Source organism: Gigantopelta aegis, chromosome 10 (assembly GCF_016097555.1).
Source record: "Gigantopelta aegis isolate Gae_Host chromosome 10, Gae_host_genome, whole genome shotgun sequence".
In the NCBI taxonomy this organism is placed as follows: Eukaryota; Metazoa; Mollusca; class Gastropoda; order Neomphalida; family Peltospiridae; genus Gigantopelta; species Gigantopelta aegis.
In genome coordinates, this window is record NC_054708.1 from 64,674,040 (window position 1) to 64,693,189 (window position 19,150).

A 19,150-nucleotide genomic window follows, 5' to 3' on the forward strand; every position below is an offset into this window, starting at 1 on the left:
GTTAAAATGCTCAAAATTTAAAAATCAAAATCAATAATATACCCATCATTCACACATCTTGGAAAACAAAATGATATATGCTCTATTGAAGTACATACCATATTATAATGGGTACAGTATGGGTGGGATTTAGCTCAGTCAGTTGAACGCTCACTTGAGATCCTTGCGTCACAGGATTGAACCACCTCGGTGGATCCATTCAACTAATTGGGTTTTTTTCCTCGTTCCAACCAGTGCACAACAGCTGGGTAAGGCCATGGTATGTTCTCTCCTGTCTGTGGGAAAATGCATGTAAAAGATCCCTTCATGCATTAGGACAAATGTGCAGGTTTTCTCTGATGATACGTGTCAGAATTACCAAATGTTTAACATCCAATAGTCGATGATTAATTAATCAATGTGCTTTAGTAATCAATGTGCTTTAGTGGTGTTGTTAACCAAAACAAACTTTTTTTTCAGTATGATGTTTCATGAATGTGTGTTTTTAACATTCATGAATCACTGACATACAAATATCTTTATATAGGTCATTACTGGACCCATCAGAAACATATGGATGATTCAATGTATAAACAAACAACAACTGTTCTGCTGTACTGAGGATTAAAAATAAGTACTATACATGTACTACTACCAGCAAGTAAACAAAATATAAAAACCTTACCATCAAACAAAATAGCTTTCAAAATTATCATGCAATCAAAATGTGACTTTGCATGTCCAAAATATCTATTATAATTACTGGAATATTAGTATATTTTTGTTTCATTTGGAATTCGGACAATATTCAAATGACTCGGAATAAAGGAGCATTTTCATATTGACGGTCAAATACTGGATCTTTGATTTTTTCTAGTTTATCCAACTGATAAAGGCCCTGTAAATTTAATGTATGCTATTGAAACTATTGAGACTGAGAACTATTCCAAGTACAATTAATGTGTCAGGTCTTTTTTAAAGTTTATTAACATTTATTTAGAAAAGTGTTTACTTGTCGTAAGAATTCATAACATTTGGAGACACACAATAGCTGATGTGTAGTTTGTGCTGGGGTGCCGTTAAACATTAATTAATTCATTCATTCATTCATTCAGTTGGAAAATTGATTAGCAACTACTATGTAACATTTTAGAATTGTGTAGCAATTTTCGAAACTTGCACAGAAAATCATGACAAGATACTGAAAAAAAAATTCCCAGCAGGATGCCAATCAAGTCAGACGTGTGCAATAACACCTGCTGATTGCTAGATAAACTTCTTTAAAGAAGAAAAAACCAGGAAGCTGAAGAAAAACTTTACAAAGGTCTACTATTCAGGAAATGTAACACAAAGGTTCCCACACACAACAGCAGGTCTTTCTTAACAATGACTTATTCAGACACAATATGAATACACAACAACTACAACAGAAAAACAAACTGCACAACAATTATTAAGGTACTCCATACTAATATACATACTAGGTTACAGAATACTTACAGCTTGTGGTTCCTTTGCAGCAAATCAAAAGCCAACAAAATTATAGACATACAATTATGATAGTTTGGAAGGTGTCATGAATTGTATGTGTTAAAGTGGATATATTAAATTAATTTTGAAGTAAAACAGCAATAAAAATACAATACACTTTAAACACAACCACTAAAATATTAAATTAAATTCCATTTTCGGAGCTTGTCTAAACTGTTAAAAAATTATATGACCTTCTTTACATTTAACCAAAAACAAATCTAACAGACCAACAGGCATAAATAATAAATATTAATACCAGAACATTGTGACATCCACCCCTATGTGATAGTTGGTGGAAACCATCCTTAGTTTTTGAAGTGAAATGAGAATATTTGTCCTAAGAAAAACAACAGACCTGAGCAACAATTGTCATCTCGTGCCACGTTTTGGCTCTCTCCAAGTAATCTTCAAAATCTTCATCTAGGTTCGATTTTCTGCAAACAGAACAACTCATTGATTTAATACAACACCAGCTAGTGTCACAATTATATGTTCAAAACTATACTATGTCACTGTTTGTGATTTTACAACTGGCATCTTATCTGTTTACTATAAAAAAAAAAAAAAAAAAATACTAGTAAATAGTCAAAATAAGAAATATAACACTATTATGTGCATAAAAAGTATTTTTGACATTGCATAAATGCCAGGTTAGATTCTGACATTAAAACACATTACTTTTATAACATGAAAGTTGCAAACCATAGCAGTGTATGCTGATATAAATTAAAATGAAGATCCTGGTGTAATGAACAATTTGTACAAACAAGTAGTTTATCTTCAACACATTTGTTATCAAATATAGAACAGGACCCATATTCACAAAAAGGTATAAATTTACGTCTACGACTAGCACTTAAGTCTGCCCTAGATTTATGTTTACGTGCAAGAAGCACCTTATTCTCAAAGACAGTTGTAAATGTAAACGTAACTTAGTTGGACGTAAATCTACGATTTCACACTCTCACTGGAGTAATAATAAAAACCCCATTAGAAACGATGGCTAACGGGTAAATAACAAATGCGCAAAACGCAATTTTGTTTGTCGTCTGCTGACAATAACATCACGAACAGTAAACCATGGCATTTTGGTATTGGTGAGGATCCGCGTTTTGGTACGAACTTGAGGACATTTGTTAAAAAGGAAAAGATAACTCAGGAGAAATTAGCCGAGTTGAAAACATCTGTTCGATTACCAACAAAAATATGTTCAATCTGTGGGCATTCGCCATTGCAAACTGCTTCATTTATTGCAAATGCTGCCAGTTTCCGTAAATAATAGTAAATAACGGCGATCGTGCTTGATTTATTATAAGAACACAACTTACGTGCAGCGTTAGTTGTAACCAGAGGCACTCTTATATTTACGTCCAACTTTACACGTAACTTACGTTTTCGTTATTTCATGAATAGCTCTTCAGTCGTAGATTTACGTTTACGTGTAAAACTAGGCTTACGATGTTTTGTGAATATGGGTCCTGAATTGTTGACCCACTGGCAAATTCTCAGTGGCCTATCTCTAACCAACACCAAACCAAATTTTCACCAAGGCACTGTCGTATCGGCTTGGCATTAAAATGGACATTTATCAATCAACACAATAATTACTCTTTAACAAAGGCATCTAATTAAAGAAACAACTCCCCCCTCCCAATGTAGCTCAAAGTGGCACTTTCAGATGGGTGTGCAGGTGGGGGGTTCTGGGGTTGATATATTTTTGGGGGAAGCATCACTTGACCCCCTACACCATAAACTTCACTCACCAGTCTAGATTCCCACAGGATAAATCCTGCACATGTGCCTGACTATAAGAAAAACAATGTCTGTGTAGATCCCTATTAATGTTAACTATAAACTGACATATTTATATCTAAATCTTTTGACAATTCACACTGTACACCTGCATACCAAAAGGACAATGAACCATTTGCCAGGAGCTACTAAAAACATAACTGAGACGATTTTTTCACTTACGCTTTAGCAATTCTCATCTTGACTGACATCTCGTCCAGACTCTCGACTGTGCTCAACCAGGGTGTACTTATGCGCAGCTTTACAAAATCAGAAACAAACTTTTGCAATCAATATAAGTGTAGTTAGGAAAACAATAATTTTCATCAATCAAATTTCACACAATGTAATTCTTTTCATAATGCAATTAAGCTGAAACTGTTTTGTGATGAATCATACAAATGTGACTCATAAAAAATAAATCTCATTGTTTTTTCTTTAATTTTTTTTTTAAAGCCATATACCTACAGTACTGACCTACTACTAAAATAGAAGGCCAAGATTACAGTAACACTTATAAACACTGATCTAATCCAATGATGTTTTAAATGAAAGATGTTCCATTAATTTATAAACTATCTCTTCCTACCTTCTAAAATATCAGAAGTGCACTGGCCAGCCTTTCCTTCACAAATACAAAACGTTTATTAATAAAGTTAACTATATGTCTCTATGTTCAAGCATTTTGCTAAAAATTTAAAGTATGTGTAAATACTGAATAAATCTATAATATCTAGGAGAAATAAAAAGTATTATATACCTGATTTCTGGGGAGAATCAATGGGGTCAGAGATGGCAGCCTAATTTGATCCATACTGTCATACAGGCTCTGAAATTCAAACATATTTTATAGTACAACATAGTTACTGCTGATGACAATAAGCCCTGTGTCAACAGGACATTTGCATTTCTGAATGAAGGTCACTACACCAAATTCTTTTTCACTGACCAATAATAATTAACCATTAACCACTGTGCTGGACAGATTCCAGATAGCAAAGGTGTGTGCCTAGGACAGAGTGCTTAAACCACAATTGGATATAAACATGGAAATCAAGTAAAAATAAATCACATCATGATATTTCTCCTTGATTTGCAGCATTCTGTATTTAACACTCATGTTTCTCCAGAAATAATACAGTATACCATCAGCATAGTTTTTCAAACACCAGCAATAAAGCACTAGATGAAATGTGCAAACAAAACCACATATCTGCTTAAATCAATGAAGATATATTCTTTGTCAAGTATGACAGAATTAAAAACACAAATGAGATTAGAAAACAAAAGGGTTGTGTGTACCTGTTTAGAAGCACTGGATCTGCCGAGGAGGTTGACGTCCAGACGGTACAGTAGAATCTGACTCTTGTGTAAACTGACGGCAAGTAGCAGCTGCAGCAGAGTGGTCAGGATCAGTCTAAACACAACAATGTAATGTGGCAGAAAAAACTAAGGATGGTTATCATGTGAAGATGTTTTCAAACACCAACTAAGATAAGAAGCAATAATACATTTCCATAGTGCCTGCTTGTTCCAAGGTTGAAACAGTGATAACTTCTCATCAAAATGTTTATTTCACAGACCTTGCATATATAAGTGATAAAATATTTATTCGGAAATTTGATGGCAAAACGTCTTTATTCTCAATCATAAAAATAAAAAGAGGAGAAGAATTCCAGTTCTATATGATATGAAAGAATGACCCTAAATTAACTGTTACTGCATGTGTACAATACCAGTTCTATAGTCTCACTAAGACTTTAAAAGAAGTGCTGTTTGGTAGAAACCAGCTGGTACGTACCTGTTTTGTGGTATCTTGTTAAAGTTGAGAAGGAGTCCTATTTGGTGGAAACCAGCTGCTACAAGAAGGTTCTTGATTTGGGTGTTCTGCCACAGGGGTCGGATGGACAAGTCGGTGACCTTCAGCTGGATGTCTGCGGCATGCTTTGTGATGCTCAACTGTCCAAGATAAAACAATATCAGTCAACAAGAGATCTTAATTTGATATGGACTCTACTTGTAAATTACCTGGATTTGCGATGACACTTGATAGTGACACTGGGTAGGTGAAGAGGATAAATAAAATCATCTAATCCTCTACACCCAGTGCCACCTTTCCTTCCTAGCCTGATTTAAGTGCATACATTACATGGCATTACCCATTAGTCTGGCCTTTTCACAGTGTTTTATCATCACTTAATTCTGCCATTCATAAGAAACAACATTAACAAGTCATGTCAATTACAATCAAGAAATATCTCTGAAATTGTTCTTATACTGCTCACAGGAAAGGCTTTGGAAAATGTACATTCGTTTCAAATAAACTGAGGAATTTTCATTTTAATTTCCAAAACATCACAAGAAGTTAACTTACATTAAAATTAAAAGTTGTAGTTTTGACAATCAGATTGGAAATTTAACAAAGAGAAGACAGCCCTCTCCTCTGCAGTAAGACCTGAAGTTTTATTGTTAGCTTAGAGAATGAGGTTGAACATCAAGGTTTACATAGCAAAACCCTTGATAGTACTGATATTGCAATATTAACTAAATCACCAAAAAAAGAGGTCTTTAAATGATTTCTAAATAAACTAGAACTTAGATCTATTTCAAATGAGGATCTGTATAGAACATACCAAGTCCACCATCATGGAGATATGATCTTGGCTGATGGGAACAATGTCACAGAATGCCTGACTACAGCTCCGATTCTTCACCAGCTCTGAATAAAAACACAAGTGGCATTTTATTATAGTTCACATGTTATTGAATATTCGAGATCTGAATTTACACTGACTGACAAGCTTAGAATTCATAAACTGTAAGCATTTTCAGAAATTTAGGTAACTTAATTCAACTCGTAGAAACAGGTGTCAGCATTTGAATGACCATTAGTTTGTAAAATAACTGCCAAAAATAAAAAAGGATTCAAATTCTATGGATATACAAACATCGTAACATAACTTTCACCTTATAATCAGGCAAAAAGTGTTGATCTATACAGCAAAAACAAATCCCTGTTGCACACAAATACATTAAAATATGACATTAAATACAATGAATACAACCAGTTGGTCAATTTTATGTTGAAACATAAAACAATTTATTACCCCAGCGGTCACTCATAACAGGAAAATATTTTCCATATTTTCTCAGTGAGAAATATTCTGTATTGATCTTATGAACAATACTATTGGACAATTTGATGCTGACAAACTAATGACGTCATCATGATTTGGCAAACACACAAAATGACGTCATGTAGTTTAAAGAGTTTGCGTTTATGGCTCTGTTTTTGGTGTTAAATTTATAACAAAATGTAATTTTAATGCAATTCATTATAGATTTTGTAGCAGAATAAAAATAACTTTTGTTTTTGAAAATTATCTATGAATGTGATTAAATTACAGAGCTATAGCAATTCTCAGAACAGTGTGTAAAGTGGTTTACATTGTTTCTATACAGGTTAGCCTTCGTGCATTTGCGTAAAAAATAAAGGCTTTTAGAGAAAAAATAGCTGAGGTAATAAATAGAATAACAAACTCGGTACCAGTTATTATCAAATTTATGTCCCTTGTAAAATAATTTTCATTTGTCACTCGCTAAAGCTCATGACAACTGAAAATTATTTCCCTCGGGACATAAATTTGAAAATAACTGGTAACTTGTTTATTATCCTCTATACACAGAACAAAGAACATAAACATGGCACATTCCAAGCCAATAGACCATGAAGCTCATACTATACCTGTAACAGCTCTGTGCAAATATCATAATGTTGAACGTTTTTTTTGTTTAATGATACCACTAGAGCACATTGATTTGTTTGCATGTCAAACATTTGGTAATTTTGACATAGTCTTAGAGAGGAAACCTGCTACATTTTCCCATTTATAGCAAGGGATCTTTTATATGCACCATCCCACACAGGACAGCACATACCATGGCCTTTGATATACCAGTTGTGGTGCACTGGCTGGAATGAGAAATAGCCCAATGGGCCCACTGACAGGGATCGATCCCAGACCAACCACACATCATCTGAGCGCTTTACCACTGGGTTACGTCCAGACCCATATTATAACGATCACTTCACATACCTGTAAGGGCTCTCAGTGCATCGTAGGCCGGGATGAGCATCTCGTCAATGTTCCAGTGTGGAAACACGACGTAGGGGGTTGAAAGTTCGGCCCCCTTGGCCTGGAAGTGGAAGCCAAGTATTTTGAGCAGACCGAGTCCGCCTGTGCTGGTGGAAATCTCCTGCGACAAACAACACGTCTGCTTGTTGTTCTCTTCCGTGTGAAGTCGCTTCAGAGCTGCATCAAGCTGAAACACACAGTCCAGGTTTTACCAAACGTTACGGTTTTGTTTTGTCTAACTGCACTTTTTACCAAACATTACGGTTTTGTTTTGTCTAACTCCACTTTTCACCAAACGTTACGGTTTTGTTTTGTCTAACTCCACTTTTTACCAAACATTACGGTTTTGTTTTGTCTAACTCCACTTTTTACCAAACATTACAGTTTTGTTTTATCGCACTCCACTTTTTACCAAACATTACGGTTTTGTTTTGTCAAACTCCACTTTTTATCAAACGTTATAGTTTTGTTTTGTCTAACTCCACTTTTGACCAAACATTACGGTTTTGTTTTGTCTAACTCCACTTTTGACCAAACATTACGGTTTTGTTTTGTCTAACTCCACTTTTTACCAAATGTTACGGTTTTGTTTTGTCTAACTCCACTTTTCACCAAACGTTACGGATTTGTTTTGTCTAACTCCACTTTTGACCAAACATTACGGTTTTGTTTTGTCTAACTCCACTTTTGACCAAACGTTACGGTTTTGTTTTGTCTAACTCCACTTTTCACCAAATGTTACGGTTTTGTTTTGCCTAACTCCACTTTTCACCAAACGTTATAGTTTAGTTTTGACTAATTACAGTTTTTACGAAACATTATAGTTTTGTTTGTTGAACGATAAACGCATCTGAAAATTATGCAAACTGCTTAAATTAATCAATCATCAGTTAAATGATGTCAAACATTTGACAAATCTGATACAGAGTCTGGTCACATTTTCCCATTCGCTGCAAGATATCTTTTATAATATCTTTTCCAACAGACAGGACAGTACATACCACAGCCTTTGATATACCAGTGATGGGGCACTGGTTTGGATGTGACTAGATCCTGCATGAACGTATTTACCATGTTGAACTGTAAATTCCGTTTAGTGTCAATGACAGGAATATTTGAAGCTGCAATCACATCTCAGTTTATAACATCATTTCCTAATGCAAAATATAAACACAACTGCTCTTGTAACAAACTCGTGTGTGATTTCACTGTGGACATATATAGTCAACCGCCTTGAAATGACAGGTCTTCTGCCATGTTTTGTAATACACTGTTACATAGATATGAGTAGGCCTATTCTCCACTAAGTGTGCATTTTAAAAGTAGAAAATAGAAAATAAAACATTTGTAGTATGTCAACGATTGTGATTTTTATAGATACATATGTTAGTGAACGGGACCTAGCGCAGTTGGATCTTTGACGTCAGACTTTCTAAAATAATTGAATATATATGATAACACCCATTTTGGTAAACAACATATATATACGTTACACACAGATTTGTAGTAACATAAGTGAGTATTCATTGTTGATGTGTTCAATACAAAACAAGTGTTCGTTTTGTTGAAATATATACCAATGTAGGACATTAATATACGTATTTGAAACAGGTAAACTCATTTATGAGTTTTATATTAGAAATGATAACACTTCCACCTCAATCTAGAATTTTTGTTTATAAAGTCAATGACACAACTACAATTTTTCTCCAAAAGTTAAACCGAACTAAATTATTTTATATTTTTAAGTTTCGGTAACATGTTCCCTCCATGTGACAAACAGTGGCTGATTGCATAGCCCTCGTCATATGGTAACGTATTTGTGTCAAAACAAAAAATTGAACAAATTAACAAAATTGTTTTAACTGAACGATGTAACAAACATTTTTATAAAAGATAAAGGATTTCTAAACAAAATTGTCTTATGCAATCAACAATCTGTGTAATATACAGAGGTCATGTATCTGTTGTTTCACTTATTCTCAGATATGTATTTTTCAATGGACGCCATATTGGTTTGGCACATGAAGTAGAACCTTTTAGATCTTCTGATTGGAACATGCTCTGTAACTGGTAATTATCTGGTTATAACGTATTTACCAACCACAATGCAATTTCGGTGAAATTTGCAAATGTATGACCAATAAGTAGTGTATACCCATATATATTTAATGCATACCGTGTGTGGTTTTGATAAATAACTTCAATAACACCATATAATAGATATAATCGACGAATCTTATGACATGTGATGTAGCGTATCTGTTTTTAATCTTGTGTAACAGAATCATATAGTTTCATAACTATATTTTATTACCAAATTGAGGTTTTAATTGAATGTACCATATTTTGTATAAATGAATTAAGGTTCATCTTTCACACATTGTGATCTAAATACAGCTATTCTATTTCGGTAGTGTTCACCTACACTTACAGATATGTTACAGTAATGTATCTATTGTAAAATTGGCGACATGTGTCTTTTAATTTTCTTCAAATTTGATTTCACTTGGAATTAACTCAAATGATGATTAAGTGTGTTCCTGTTATCCAACCAAGCAAAAAGACATTAATTGCGGGTTCCTATGTGTATATTTTATAACCACAAGATGGGTTACTGATGGCACCCATGCATGGCAACTGGGTAAATTTGGCTAAATGAAGCTATTCAGTGGTGCACTGTCAATGGAATGGAGGACTGATGTCAATCTAAGCATATATCACAAAGATAGAACACGTATATGTATTGTTTGGTCAACTTACGACAAGCATATATCACAAAGATAAAACACGTATATGTATTGTTTGGTCAACTTACGACAAGCATATATCACAAAGATAGAACACGTATATGTATTGTTTGGTCAACTTACGACAAGCATATATCACAAAGATAGAACACGTATATGTATTGTTTGGTCAACTTACGACAAGCAACATGAAAATGGGCAATTCGCAGACTTAGTGGAGAATAAGCCTGTAGAGGAAATGTCCCATCTTTGTGTCATTCAAGGCAATTAAGTGAAATGACTCCATGTAAAGGATATAAAGATAAAGATTGAGCCTTTGACCTGTCATTTCTAAGATGGATCCATTGCCACTTGGTGAAATCCCATTCCAATCTCTTACCGAGTCGATTAGTCCACCTATGACTGCCGGCTGCTTGAAGTGATGTCGGATTAGGTCTCCGAGCAACTCCTGAAGTCTGGTAAAGTTTTCTTCTTTTGTTGAAACTGTTTTAATACAACAAAAGTCCAAGTGTCAGTGCTAACATAACGACGGTACATCAAGCAATGAAATAAATGTTTGTTTAATGTCAACCCCAGGTCCGTAGAAACGAAATGTGAAGTGACTCCAGAATGTTTAATTGGTGGCCTGTAGTTGTGTAACACATGGTGATATCAAGGAATGAAAGTAACTTGGCCATCCCATTGGCTGTTGGGATGTTCGGACCAGTCTATTAACCGTAGGGAATATGCGCTAGTTTTGAGGACAGGTTATGTTGAAAAGAAAAGTAATAAGTCATAATATAGAGTATTAAAAGACTTTCACACAATTACATATAAATCTGTTCTGTATTAAAACCTAAATGTAAGATTACCATGCTTAAATGATTCGGAATAACACAATGTAAATGAAATGTTGAGAAAATTCAGAATAGCACAATGTATTATAAAATCAAATAAAGTCCCTCCACATTGTATCATTTGTCACAGTAACGCCAACATATCTGATTTGATGTGGAACTTTTAATATGTCCATACAAAGGTTTCAAAGCAAGAAGTTAGCGCTTAGGCTATTCTTGACAACATTTAGGGAATGTATTTCAAAATAAATCCACCATAAAGCAAATTCCAAAATTACCAGATTTATTTGAACCATTACTTTTTTTTTTTTGATAACACAAATTAAATCGGACTCCTCATTTTCAAACAAAATTTGCCCTCCATCTAACTTACAGGATGATGAGTGATTTCAGTACTTAACACGGATATCAAAACATACATGTAAAAGCTTGTTTTGTTAATGACACCACTAGGGCACATTGATTTATTAATCATCGGCTATTGGCTGTCAAACATTTGGTAATTTTGATAGATAGTCTTGGAGAGGAAACCCGCTACATTAGTATCATGGGATCTTTTATATGCACTATCCCACAGACAGGATAGCATATACCATGGCCTTTGATATACCAGTCATGGCGCACTGGCTAAAACGAAAAACAGCCCAATGGGCCCACTGATGAGGATCGATCCCAGACAACCGTGCATCCAGTGAACACTTTACCACTAGACTATGTCCCGTCCCTACATGTAAACGAGGCCTGTCACTCACTATGAGGTATGACAGATCTTGGGTTGAGCAACTCGGTACAGGTTTCGGCCTCCACCTCCACCTCGGCCGCATCGATCTTCTGATCCAGCATCGCCTGGCGAATCTGTTTCACATCAACGAACACATCTTTACCAAACAAGGCAAACGGTGACCAGTTGCAGACAGCAGAAAACCTGTAACACGGCAACTCCACTTAGATATATGTGACAGAAAACATCTAACAATGTAAATGATGAAACAATTAGACATTAATGTAATGAGACAATTATAGCTAGTTACTTGTGGTAGAAACCTGTATGATGAACAGATACATGCTACAAAATCTGTTCTGAGGCAAATGATGAGCAGTTAAAACAGGGCACAATATTTTATGTGAACTGTTGTTCTGTTCACATTGGTGAATCCAGAGAAGATCACATGGGTCCAATAACACCCACCTCCGCCTGTCTGAAGTGCCCCTTAAAATGTCTTTTTGTTGTTTTAATCTAATCATGCACAATATACAGCACTAAATTGCCCTAAAAATGCATGTCTGAGCATCTTTATTTCCACATGGGGCCGGATTTAGCTCAGTTGGTCGAGTACTCGCTTGAGGTGCTTGCATCGCAGGATCGAACCACCTTGGTGGATCCATTCAGTTGATTGGGTTTTTTCTCGTTCCAACCAGTGCACCACAACTGGACAAAGGCTGTGGTATGTGCTTTCCTGTCTGTGTGAAGTGCATATAAAAGATCCCTTGCTGCATTAGAAAAAATGTAGCGGGTTTCCTCCTATGACTACGAGTAAGAATTACCAAATGTTTAACATCCAATAGCCGATGATTAATTAATCAATGTGCTCCAGTGGTGTCATTAAACAAAACAAAAACACACTTTATTTCAACATTTTCCAGGGAGCATGCCTCCAAAGAATATTGTGACTGCCCCTTTTAAAAAATCCTGGATCCACCCGTGATTTGTGTGTTGGTTATACAACTTTAACTTCTATACAAGGCCTACTGTCACATTTCAAATGTCCTTTAATCCAACTGATTTTGCAATGCAGTAGTAATTTTCAGCTTGTTCTAATGTGCTACACAAGTGTTCAAAAATCAGTCTGGAACATGATTGGCATACATGGATTTCTGTAGTACATGAAAAGAATTCCATTGATCCTTAAGTTTGCAACTATTAAATAAATTTTGAAATATAACAGTTCACCACATAGCCAACTACCAGTGTGCATGAACTATAGTTACTGTGTTATTGCAAATACAATTCACATTACAGAACAATCGGTTACCTAGATAAAAAATCATGTGAACAGACTTCTAGTTACCTAAGATTTTAAAATATTGTCACTTGGTTATATGCGGTATGTCCTTCCAGTTATATACTATTTAATCATAAGAAGCTTAAAGTTCTGTTCCAAATTTCACTGTAAAGAGAATAAACTGACAGAGTTTAAAATCACATTCCAAATTTTAAGACAAACAAAAAGTATTTGCATGCATAAATATTTTTTAAGTATCTAATTTAGTTCACTTTCCAATAACAAGCAAAACAGATTAAAAAAGTAAACTGACCTTTCACTTTGGCGAACTTCATGCATTGCTGTCTTCACAGCCGTAGAAAGTAGGCAGCCATTTTGGAGTGCCATATAAAAATGGTGAAAAAATTTCTGCAGGGCATCATCTGGGACAAGCCATTGTGGTACTAACACACACTGGGCACCTTACAAAGAAAAATGATAAAAGATGAAAAACAAGCTGACATTTTATGACCACTGTTACAGAAATAATAGTCATGTTCCCTTTGATTGGTACTTCATATTTTGTGTAAAAAATGTACTGTAATCAGACTTTTTAAAATCAAATATATTTAAAACATGTGAATTTTTTTTTTAAAATACATATACTTAATTTGATTTAAACAGTATCTAATTTAAAAATTGTGATATTATACTTTTTATGTCAAATAGTATGATTTATCATAGTAAACTTTGGCATGGCCAGGATTTTAGTTTCGGATGGAACCCACTATGGGTGGGTGGGGGGTGGGGGTGGGTGGGGGGTGGGGGAGCAACCCATACCATGTATGTATTTCTGTATGTATGTATTTCTGTATGTATGTATTTCTGTATGTATGTATTTCTGTATGTATGTATGTATGTATGTATGATTTTATAAAATTTAATACAGTAAAAAAAAGAAAAAAGGTTCTAATGGTTGGGGGCATGGCCCTTATGCCCCCCACTAATCCACTGATAGTAAACTTGTCTACTCCAGTTTAAACAATAAGACAGGAATAAACAGTGTTATAAACAATATGGGGATAACTCTAAGTACATTGCAATTTTTAAAGATATAAAAATAAACTTTTGACTGCATTGTTACAGTAAAACAGTTTTGAAGCCAATGTCCGAATACCTGCAGAAAGGAAGACACTAGGAAGAACAAGGGAGGTAAGCATGTCTTTTCGTGATGGTGTGTAACCGCAGTTGAGTACGACGAGCTGTGCGTTCAGTTTAATGTTGTGAATATCAGCAGGCGACACGATGTACGAACTCACATCAGGGGGCCCTTCCTGTACATTGTCAGGATCAGGGCAGAAAACCAACAGGCCTTCTTTCCAGCATCCATGTGTGGCTGTAAAAGAAAGAAAAGAGAAAAAAAGAAGAAACAATTGAAAGCACCATACATGGTAGTAAAGATGCATTAGAATGATATGAAATAAAATCATGTACAGCAACCTCATAACAGTTAATCTTTGTTACTTCGTCTTAAATATATTGTCAATTTATTGTCATATTAGCAATTCAGACTTTAAAAAACAAACAAACCCCAAAACCCTGCTGTTAGGACATATGTATCAGCGTGGTAGCTTCAAATACTGTTATTTTAGTGTTAATTGCAATACTAATCAAACTAATGAAACTTGAAGCACGATGCATGTATCTGTCAAGTGTCTCTAATACTGTAAACCGTATTAATATTGCGACGTGTTTTTTTCGCGAATGTATACCTTGGCGCATGTTCGTGACGTGTAAATTTCGCGAACGACTGTTGACAGCTCAAAAAAGAAAAAAGTGGATAAAGACAGGTCACTGTAATTGTTATAAAGTTACTGTCTGTAAATCAATATTCTGCTATCCTACATCAAGCAATTGTGCCTGGTACAGAGTCTATAGATGGGATTAGGCCCTACCCACCACTCCTATATTAGAATCACAACTCACAGCTTCAGTTGTTAACTGTTAACACCTTTTGGTAGATAAAACAATAAACGATTAGTCGCCATCGATTGAAGTTACATAAAACAATTAACGATTAGTCGCCATCAAGGAGAGCTCGTGTATAGGCTGTGCCTGTTGAGTGAATCTTTTTGTGAATTTTATTCTCAATAAAATAGTTCAAAACAAAACAAATTACTTTAAGCACACTTCAAACTGGAAAATAGTGTGTGCGTATTAACTTCACGACATAAGGTTGGACGCGAACGACGCGGAATTTATACGCACGCATTTTTTTCACGGTTTACAGTATGCTAATGGTGAAAGCTTCTCACCAATGTGAAGAATGGAAGCCTGCTGTATATCTTTCAAAAACTGAATCTTTGTTGCCATTTTCCCAACGACTGGATCAGTTTCTAGCAGGTTGCCAACAAGGTGCGCCTCTCTCTGGGCATTCTTCAGTTCTCCATGAGGACTCCACTGTTTTCCAAGCAAGCTTAGGCTATAGTATTAAATGAAGAAACATATCAATAACGTTCTAATGTATCTGGGCATTTCAATTTAACAGGTATCTCAGCAATCTGTAATATTTTTACAAAAGCAATCACCATCATACATCCTTACACCCACAAATTCATTCTGAGGACCAGCCTCAGTGGTGTCGTGGTTAAGCCATTGGACATAAGGCTGGTAGGTACTGGGTTCGCAGCCTGGTACCGGCTCGCACCCAGAGCGAGTTTTAACAACTCAGTGGGTAGGTGTAAGACCACTAAACACTCTTCTCTCTTACTAACCCCTTGTCCTGGACAGACAACCCAGAGAGCTGAGGTGTGTGTGCCCAGAACAGCATGCTTGAACCATAATTGGATATAAGCATGAAAATAAGTTGAAATGAATGAAATCATTCTGAGGTCCAGACCATAGCTTAAGTGCAAATAGATATAGATGTATTCTCCTCTTTAAAACATAAAACATACATGTACATAATATGTGAAGACTTGTACATGTAAAAGTAATCAACTATTGTAGATTTGTACCATGCTTGATTAATTTTCCCACCGACAAAACCTTACCTCTCATTGCACCAAACTTTCATATCATGTCATGCAATGTCACTTAGGGGTGTGGTAGAAATAAACGTACGAGTGGTATGCATGATTTAATTGCACACTTACATGTTTTGATTGACAGTCGACACTTTGACTTGTTATTACCTATCAGTAAACCATTATTTTGTTAATATTACCTGTCAGGAAGCTCTGGACACCCATACACCACACATTTTGACTTGTTATTACCTATCAGTAAACCATTATTTTGCTAATATTACCCATCAGGAAGCTCTGGACATCCATACACCACACATTTTGACTTGTTATTACCTATCAGTAAACCATTATTTTGTTAATATTACCCATCAGGAAGCTCTAGACACCCATACACCACACATTTTGACTTGTTATTACCTATCAGTAAACCATTATTTTACTAATATTACCCATCAGGAAGCTCTGGACATCCATACACCACACATTTTTACTTGTTATTACCTATCAGTAAACCATTATTTTGTTTGTATTACCTATCAGGAAGCTCTGGACACCCATACACCACACATTTTGACTTGTCACTGATTTGCCGAAACAAAGTAACTGCCAAGGTGGAGTTCGTGACATCTGTCCCCGTCGATGTCCGAGTGGTCAGTGTTGAGAACGTGTGGACTCCCACCATTCTTTCAGGGGACACGGGTTGACCAAGTGCGTGCTTGATGGTGTCCAGTCTTTGATGCACATGGTGGTCATGAGCTGGATCAGACATTTCGGTGTTCAAAGATAGAGGCTTCCCATCCACACACTTGAATGCAGACTCTTTATAGGGTATCAACCTCGGAGATATTCTCTGTTTTTCCACAGACGGACTAACTGCTGAAGTTGCGAATCTGGGATTTGATACCGCTCTCAGGTTGACATTATCCCCCCCTATGGACATGTAACTGAATGTGGCTTCTGAAGGATTAATCCTGTCTGAAGAGAAAATGTCTTTCTTCTCCTGGGCAATTATTTTCATCGCACCACCTTTTCGTGACGATTCCCTTTCGAATTCCAGCTGATCTTTTGTGCGCAGGTATTCCTGCTCGTTTTTTATGACGCGGTCCAGTAACAAGAAACAAGGCATGTAAGTGACGTGAAATCTGTCACTAACGTAAGCACGATTCCAGTCTTCCAAGACGGTAAATGGGCAGTGACACAACTCCTTGTCGGGAATGATAACTAAGTGACTCTTGTGGTCTAGCTTTATTAAGATGTCCTCAATTGGTGCTAACAGTATGTTGTACAACTGTCTCTGGGCAGATTTCTTTGGTGTTGTGTCACTACTGTCAGCAGTAGAATCACAATCAGGTTTCTCCTCTGTTTTTCTCTTAGAAAGTGATTCATTCTTCCTTCGCATGTGACAAAGGATACCATCTTTCAGTGGAAGAGCACGGTTTTCACATCGATTCTGAGCATTCTTCCAGTCAAAGTCTTTCTGAAGCTCTAGCAGAAGTTGTTTTATCTGTTGTAAGAGAGAAAACATTAAGACAATGAAAAGAACATGTTAATCTGCCAGTATAATGTAATATTACCAACAAGCACAGTGTACAGAGTTTAGACTGAGTGTCAAAAGCTATAGCTTGTCTTAGTTAGAAGACATGTTGATTTGACATATATAGTAGAGTACAGTAAAGTACACTTATAATGAACATGTTAATCTGCCAGTATAATGTAGTATTACCAACAAGCACAGTGTACAGAGTTTAGACTGAATGTCAAAAGCTATAGCTTGTCTTAGTTAGAAGACATGTTGATTTGACATATATAGTAGAGTACAGTAAAGTACACTTATAATGAACATGTTAATCTGCCAGTATAATGTAGTATTACCAACAAGCACAGTGTACAGAGTTTAGACTGAATGTCAAAAGCTATAGCTTGTCTTAGTTAGAAGACATGTTGATTTGACATATATAGTAGAGTACAGTAAAGTACACTTATAATGAACATGTTAATCTGCCAGTATAATGTAATATTACCAACAAGCACAGTGTACAGAGTTTAGACTGAATGTCAAAAGCTATAGCTTGTCTTAGTTAGAAGACATGTTGATTTGACATATATAGTAGAGTACAGTAAAGTACACTTATAATGAACATGTTAATCTGCCAGTATAATGTAATATTACCAACAAGCACAGTGTACAGAGTTTAGACTGAATGTCAAAAGCTATAGCTTGTCTTAGTTAGAAGACATGTTGATTTGACATATATAGTAGAGTACAGTAAAGTACACTTATAATGAACATGTTAATCTGCCAGTATAATGTAGTATTACCAACAAGCACAGTGTACAGAGTTTAGACTGAATGTCAAAAGCTATAGCTTGTCTTAGTTAGAAGACATGTTGATTTGACATATATAGTAGAGTACAGTAAAGTACACTTATAATGAACATGTTAATCTGCCAGTATAATGTAATATTACCAACAAGCACAGTGTACAGAGTTTAGACTGAGTGTCAAAAGCTATAGCTTGTCTTAGTTAGAAGACATGTTGATTTGACATATATAGTAGAGTACAGTAAAGTACACTTATAATGAACATGTTAATCTGCCAGTATAATGTAGTATTACCAACAAGCACAGTGTACAGAGTTTAGACTGAATGTCAAAAGCTATAGCTTGTCTTAGTTAGAAGACATGTTGATTTGACATATATAGTAGAGTACAGTAAAGTACACTTATAATGAACATGTTAATCTGCCAGTATAATGTAGTATTACCAACAAGCACAGTGTACAGAGTTTAGACTGAATGTCAAAAGCTATAGCTTGTCTTAGTTAGAAGACATGTTGATTTGACATATATAGTAGAGTACAGTAAAGTACACTTATAATGAACATGTTAATCTGCCAGTATAATGTAGTATTACCAACAAGCACAGTGTACAGAGTTTAGACTGAATGTCAAAAGCTATAGCTTGTCTTAGTTAGAAGACATGTTGATTTGACATATATAGTAGAGTACAGTAAAGTACACTTATAATGAACATGTTAATCTGCCAGTATAATGTAGTATTACCAACAAGCACAGTGTACAGAGTTTAGACTGAATGTCAAAAGCTATAGCTT

General features: G+C 35.4%; 1 protein-coding gene across 1 annotated transcript in view; it reads right to left on the reverse strand.

The window, feature by feature from the left end:
* The window catches only part of LOC121383396 (tetratricopeptide repeat protein 28-like), a 29,382-nt gene that overhangs the window by 2,234 nt on the left and 7,998 nt on the right, over positions 1–19,150 (reverse strand). The window contains exons 6-18 of the mRNA XM_041513401.1: positions 16,570–17,540; positions 15,323–15,489; positions 14,185–14,403; positions 13,342–13,489; positions 11,778–11,950; positions 10,569–10,672; positions 7,401–7,626; positions 5,937–6,022; positions 5,105–5,262; positions 4,606–4,720; positions 4,064–4,132; positions 3,487–3,563; positions 1,868–1,946 (exon numbers count right to left, since the gene is read on the reverse strand). Coding sequence (XP_041369335.1) covers positions 1,868–1,946; positions 3,487–3,563; positions 4,064–4,132; positions 4,606–4,720; positions 5,105–5,262; positions 5,937–6,022; positions 7,401–7,626; positions 10,569–10,672; positions 11,778–11,950; positions 13,342–13,489; positions 14,185–14,403; positions 15,323–15,489; positions 16,570–17,540 — 2,592 coding nt within the window. The remainder of the gene's footprint in view (positions 1–1,867; positions 1,947–3,486; positions 3,564–4,063; positions 4,133–4,605; positions 4,721–5,104; positions 5,263–5,936; positions 6,023–7,400; positions 7,627–10,568; positions 10,673–11,777; positions 11,951–13,341; positions 13,490–14,184; positions 14,404–15,322; positions 15,490–16,569; positions 17,541–19,150) is intronic.